The sequence below is a fragment of the Tetrao urogallus genome, assembly GCF_951394365.1.
Source record: "Tetrao urogallus genome assembly, chromosome: 26".
NCBI classification, from domain to species: Eukaryota; Metazoa; Chordata; class Aves; order Galliformes; family Phasianidae; genus Tetrao; species Tetrao urogallus.
This window is the reverse complement of record NC_136839.1, coordinates 830,347-835,900: the sequence shown is the minus strand read 5'-3', so window position 1 is coordinate 835,900 and position 5,554 is coordinate 830,347. Positions and strand designations below refer to the sequence as shown.

Sequence of the window (5,554 nt, the reverse complement as noted above, 5' to 3'; positions counted from 1 at the left end):
GCATGCCATCGCATGCTCAACGCGGCCTTGCACGTGCTGTGTGCTCGCTGCCCTTGCACACCGTTGCACGCTGCATGCAGTCCCGCAGCCGTGCCCTCTGCACACCCTGCATGCTGTCGCAGGCTCTCCTGCACGCCCGCTGCTCTCCCACCCAGCCCTGCACCCCGCTGCAAGCTCCACGTGGCCTTGCTCACCCCCGTCCACCTTTGCACACCGCCGTGGGGGCTCAGCGCGCTCTATCTGTGCAGGCCCCCCCCCCGGGATGCTGCAGGGAGCCCGGCACTGAGGTGGGCGCCATGGGGCGCGCATCGTAGCCCCCCCCCCCCCCCCGCCGTGGCCCCCCAGCGCGTGGCAGCGGTGGCAGGACGGAGCCCACTCGGCCGGTGCTGGGCGCTCCTTGATGGAATTGCGGTGAATGGAACAGAAGCCCAGCACCCTGGACCCGCTGTCGGAGCCAGAGGACACCCGGTGAGGCCCTGCTGGGCTGCGTCCCACTGCGCTGCACGCTGTGTCCCCGCACACCCCCATGCCTGTGTCCTGGTGTGTTCCCGTGCCCTCCGTGCCCCAGTGCCCCACATTTCCCTTTGTGTCCTCGTGCATTCAGTGTCCCTGCAGCCCCCCGGCGTCCTGTGCCGCCTGTTTTCCCCCTCCGTCCCCTGCATCCCCATCCGTCGCCCACACCCCCGGTATCCCCGTGTCCCGCTGCCCCCCAATCACCCTGTGTCCCCCCACACGTGCCCGCGCCCCATGCACGCCTATCCTCAGCCCCCCCCCCCCCCCCCCCACACGCGGCCCCCCCCAGCCTGGGCCCCCCATCGGCCCTGCCAGCACCCGGGGCTATTTTGGGAGTGCGGCGGCAGCTCACGTGCCCTGGGGGGGGCCAGGCCTGGGGTCACCTTGGGCTGGCACTTGTCCCCCCCCCCGGCAGCTCCCAGCCCTGCTGCCCCATTCGGGGGCGCTGGGGCACCCCTGGGTGCTGCCCCCACCCCCCTCTGGGTGCCGTCCCCGTGGTGCCGGGTCCCCTCTCTGCCCATGCGCGTGTGCAGGGGGGGGGGGGGTTGAGGCGCAGACCCCCGCCGCCGCCTATTGGCTGCGCCCGCTGATGTCACTTCCCCGTGAGCCAAAAGGACATTTTGTCTTTGACTGTAAATGAGAGCCCCTCCCCCACCCTTCCCTGCCCCTCCCCCACTCACTTCCCCCACCCACCCATCCTCAGCCCCCCCCCTTAAGGCAGTGCCGTGTCCCACATTGGGGTTCCCTCGAGGCCCCACGTCACCCGCAAGGCTGCGTCGCGGTCTCCACGTGTGGCGTCAGCCCCCTGGGACCCCCCCCAGGGGTGGGAGGCACGGGTGGGGTGCAAGGAGGGTGTGGGGACCCCGAGTCACACTGTGCCCCCCCCCCCCCCCCCCAGGTGGCTGGATGGCAAGCGCAAAAGAAAGAGCAGCCAATGTTTGGTGAAGAGCAGCATGTCAGGTACGGGACCCCCCTGTCCCCTCTGGTAACCCCACATCACCACTGGGACCCCCGTGTCACCCCACTGCGCCCCTCAGCACCCTGGTTTCCCCATGCACCCACGTCTCTGCTGGGGCTGCTCAGCACCCCCAGCCCCCCCCGCCCCCAGGTACCACGTATTCAAGCAGGGTCCCCTGGGTCCCACAGGCACCTCGTGTCCCTCCCAGCACCCCAGGGTCCCTGTGCACCCTCGGGACCGCAGTGTCCCCTCTGCCCAACGTCCCTGCTGGCACCCTTTTGTCCCCTGCACCCCATGTCCCCAAGGGTTCCTCCCACATCCCTGCTGGGTCCCCAGGGTTCTCCTACGCCCCACGTTTGCTATGTGCCCCCAAGGTCCCTCCTGCATCCCTGCTGGGTGCCCAGGTTCCCTGCAAACTCCATGTCCATTATGGCCCCCAACATCCCGTATCCTCCATTGGGTCCCCAGGGGTCCCTACCCACCCCTTGTCCCTGGTGAGTCCCTAGGGGTTCCCGGTGCCCCATGTCCCCGCTGGGTGCTGCCCCCCCCCCCCGGTGGCACTATCGGGCCCAGCAGTGCAGTGGGGGGGGGGAGATAAGGGGGCCCCAGGCGGGCACTGACCCCTGGGCTGGGCACCAGCCCTGCCCCATTCCCCAGCGGGGAGCGGCTGGCGCCGGCGGGATCCAGGGGGGAGGAGAAGGGGGGGATGCCAGCCCTCCCCCTCCCTCCCTGTGTGTGCCCCTCCCCCTGCAGGGTGGGGGGGGGGGGGGGTCTGTGGAACTAAAGGGGGACAGTGGGGGTCCCTGTGCAGGTGCTCTGTGCCTCAGTCTCCCCGTGAGGTCGGTGCTGAGAGGGCGGCCCCAAGGCCGGGGGACCCCGGACAATAGTGGACAGTGGGGCCATTGTGTGCCCAGGGGATGCCCCCCCCTCACAGCCAGCCCTGGAGAATGGGCGCTTTATTGCTGCGGGGGGCACGGAGCCCCCCAGCTGTTAACCCTTAAGCTGCCGGAGCATCCCTGCCGAGTCCCCCCACCCCACTTCCTTCCTGGCACCGCTGGGGCCCCTGCACCCCACATCTCTTACGGAGACCTGCAGAGGGGTGGGGGCAGCAGTCGGCTCTGGGCAGAGGGGAAGCTGAAGCTTGGAGGGGGGCTCTGACTTGTCCCCCCCCAGGGTACATCCCTAGCTACCTGGACAAAGATGAACAGTGTGTGGTGTGCGGGGACAAAGCCACCGGCTACCACTACCGCTGCATCACCTGCGAGGGCTGCAAGGTGAGGGGGGATGGGCTGTGGGGGGGGGGGGGAGGGGGAGCAGCGAGGCCAGGGGTCTCACTGTGACCCCCTCCCACCCCCACCCCAGGGCTTTTTCCGTCGGACCATCCAGAAGAACCTGCACCCCACGTATTCGTGCAAGTACGATGGGTGCTGCGTCATCGACAAGATCACCCGCAACCAGTGCCAGCTGTGCCGCTTCAAGAAGTGCATCTCTGTGGGCATGGCCATGGACTGTGAGTGCGGGCGGGGGGCGGGTTGGGGTCACAACCTCAGCTGTAGGGCGCTGTGGGAGCCCAGTGCGGTGAGCAGGGTGTCTGGTGCCTCTGCAGGACCAGGTTGGGGTACCTGGAACAGCCGGCGGTGCCGTGGGGCAGCTTGGGGTGCCTGCTGCAGGGCTGAGCTGGGGAGCACCCAGGGTGCAGAGGGGCTTTGGGGACCCTTTAGCAGATGCAGTTGGGGTGCGTGGGGTATGTGCACGCCACGGGGCAGGTCGGGGTGCCTCATGTAGCCACAGAGAAGATCAGGGCGTCCAGCACAGCCGGCGGTGCTGTGGGGTGTTTGGGGGGATCCTTTTGCAGCCGTGCGAGCGGTCGGGGAGGACCTGGCTTGTGCAACTTGTGCACAGCGTGGGGCAGGGCGCCCGGTGCAGCTGTGGGGCGGTTTGGGGCACCCAGCAGCGCTGGGATGTGGGGCTGTGCTGATGGCCGCCCCGCAGTGGTGCTGGACGACTCGAAGCGCGTAGCCAAGAGGAAGCTGATCGAGGAGAACCGGGAGCGGCGGCGCAAGGAGGAGATGATCAAATCGCTGCAGCACCGGCCCAGCCCCAGCGCAGAGGAGTGGGAGCTGATCCACGTGGTGACCGAGGCGCACCGCAGCACCAACGCGCAGGGCAGCCACTGGAAGCAGAAGAGGAAATTCCTGGTGAGGGCAACGAGGGGCCCTGCACCTGCCCAGGCACTGCAGGCTGAGCACTGCTGCGTTCCTTGTGCTCACATTGTGCTCACACTGCTGCACTTGTTGTGCTCACACTGTGCTCACACTGCTGTGCTCCTTGTGCTCACATTGTGCTCACATTGTGCTCACACTGCTGTGCTCCTTGTGCTCACACTGCTCACACTGCTGTGCTTCTTGTGCTCACACTGTGCTCACACTGCTGCACTTGTGCTCACACTGTGCTCACACTACTGTTCTCCTTGTGCTCACATTGTGCTCACACTGTGCTCACACTGCTGCACTTGTGCTCACATTTGCTCACACTGCTGTGCTCTTTGTGCTCACATTGTGCTCACATTGTGCTCACACTGTTGTGCTCCTTGTGCTCACACTGTGCTCACACTGCTATGCTCATTGTGCTCACATTGTGCTCACACTGCTGTGCTCCTTGTGCTCACATTGTGCTCACACTGTGCTCACTGCTGCACTCATTGTGCTCACTGTGCTCACACTGTGCTCACACTGCTGCACTTGTGCTCACACTGTGCTCACACTACTGTTCTCCTTGTGCTCACACTGTGCTCACACTGTGCTCACACTGCTGCACTTGTGCTCACATTTGCTCACACTGCTGTGCTCTTTGTGCTCACATTGTGCTCACATTGTGCTCACACTGTTGTGCTCCTTGTGCTCACACTGTGCTCACACTGCTGCACTCATTGTGCTCACATTGTGCTCACACTGTGCTCACACTGCTGCACTCGTTGTGCTCACTGCTGCTGTGCACCATCTCCATCCAGCTCCGTTGCCCCGGCACGCTCAGCGCAGGCATGGTGGCCACACTCTGTCCCCATCTGGCACCAGGATCGTGGGCCTGGGGGTGTCACTGTCACCGTGTGTCCTTGAGCGTGTCACCCCCGGGGAGGGTTTGGGGTGAGCGGTGACCGAAGGGGACAGCTGTGCCTGCAGGGCGGCCCTTCCCCTGTCTGCGCTGCTCCCTCTCCTGGCTGCCGTCCCACGCTGCCCTGCCTCAGTTTCCCCCGTGTCCCCAGGGGGTGGGAGTGGTCCCAGCCATTCTGTCCCTCCCATCCACCTCTTGTGCCCCCTTCCCCCAGCCCGAAGACATCGGCCAGTCGCCCATGGCCTCCATGCCTGACGGGGACAAAGTGGACCTGGAGGCGTTCAGCGAGTTTACAAAAATCATCACGCCGGCCATCACCCGCGTGGTCGACTTTGCCAAAAAACTGCCCATGTTCTCAGAGGTAATGGGGGGGGGGGGAGGGGTTAGGGGGGGTGTGGGGGTCCCACAGTGAGCAGCTATGGGGGCATAGGCAGAATGGGGTTGGGGGGGGGCCCGCAGCTCTGCTGACAATGCTGTGAGGGGGGATACGGGACGTGGGGTACGGGGTTCTGGGGGGTGGCAGCCCCACTGATAGCACTGTGGGGAGGGATATGGGATATGGGGACACGGGGGAGGGAAGGGAGGTCGCACAGCCCCACTCAGTGCTGCGGGAGGTTATGGGATGTGGGATATGGGGCTGTTGGGGGTCCCGCAGTCCCTCTGACATTGCGCCCCACAGCTGCCGTGCGAGGATCAGATCATCCTGCTGAAGGGCTGCTGCATGGAGATCATGTCGCTGCGAGCGGCCGTGCGCTACGACCCCGAGAGCGAAACGCTGACGCTGAGCGGGGAAATGGCCGTCAAACGCGAGCAGCTGAAAAACGGAGGGCTGGGGGTCGTGTCTGATGCCATCTTCGACCTCGGCAAGTCGCTGTCTGCCTTCAACCTGGACGACACCGAGGTGGCCCTGCTGCAGGCCGTGCTGCTCATGTCCTCAGGTCAGCGGCCACCCTGGGCTTGGGGGGGGGGGGG

General features: G+C 65.9%; 1 protein-coding gene across 1 annotated transcript in view; it reads left to right on the top strand.

Moving 5' to 3' along the window:
* Positions 1 to 415: 415 nt before the first annotated feature.
* THRA (thyroid hormone receptor alpha) overlaps positions 416 to 5,554 on the top strand; it is a gene marked incomplete at both ends in the record, with an annotated part of 5,486 nt that continues 347 nt past the window's right edge. Inside the window, 7 exons of the mRNA XM_079547184.1 lie at positions 416 to 468; positions 1,412 to 1,473; positions 2,645 to 2,745; positions 2,834 to 2,981; positions 3,464 to 3,669; positions 4,797 to 4,943; positions 5,262 to 5,520. Of these exons, the coding sequence (XP_079403310.1) occupies positions 416 to 468; positions 1,412 to 1,473; positions 2,645 to 2,745; positions 2,834 to 2,981; positions 3,464 to 3,669; positions 4,797 to 4,943; positions 5,262 to 5,520 (976 nt within the window). The remainder of the gene's footprint in view (positions 469 to 1,411; positions 1,474 to 2,644; positions 2,746 to 2,833; positions 2,982 to 3,463; positions 3,670 to 4,796; positions 4,944 to 5,261; positions 5,521 to 5,554) is intronic.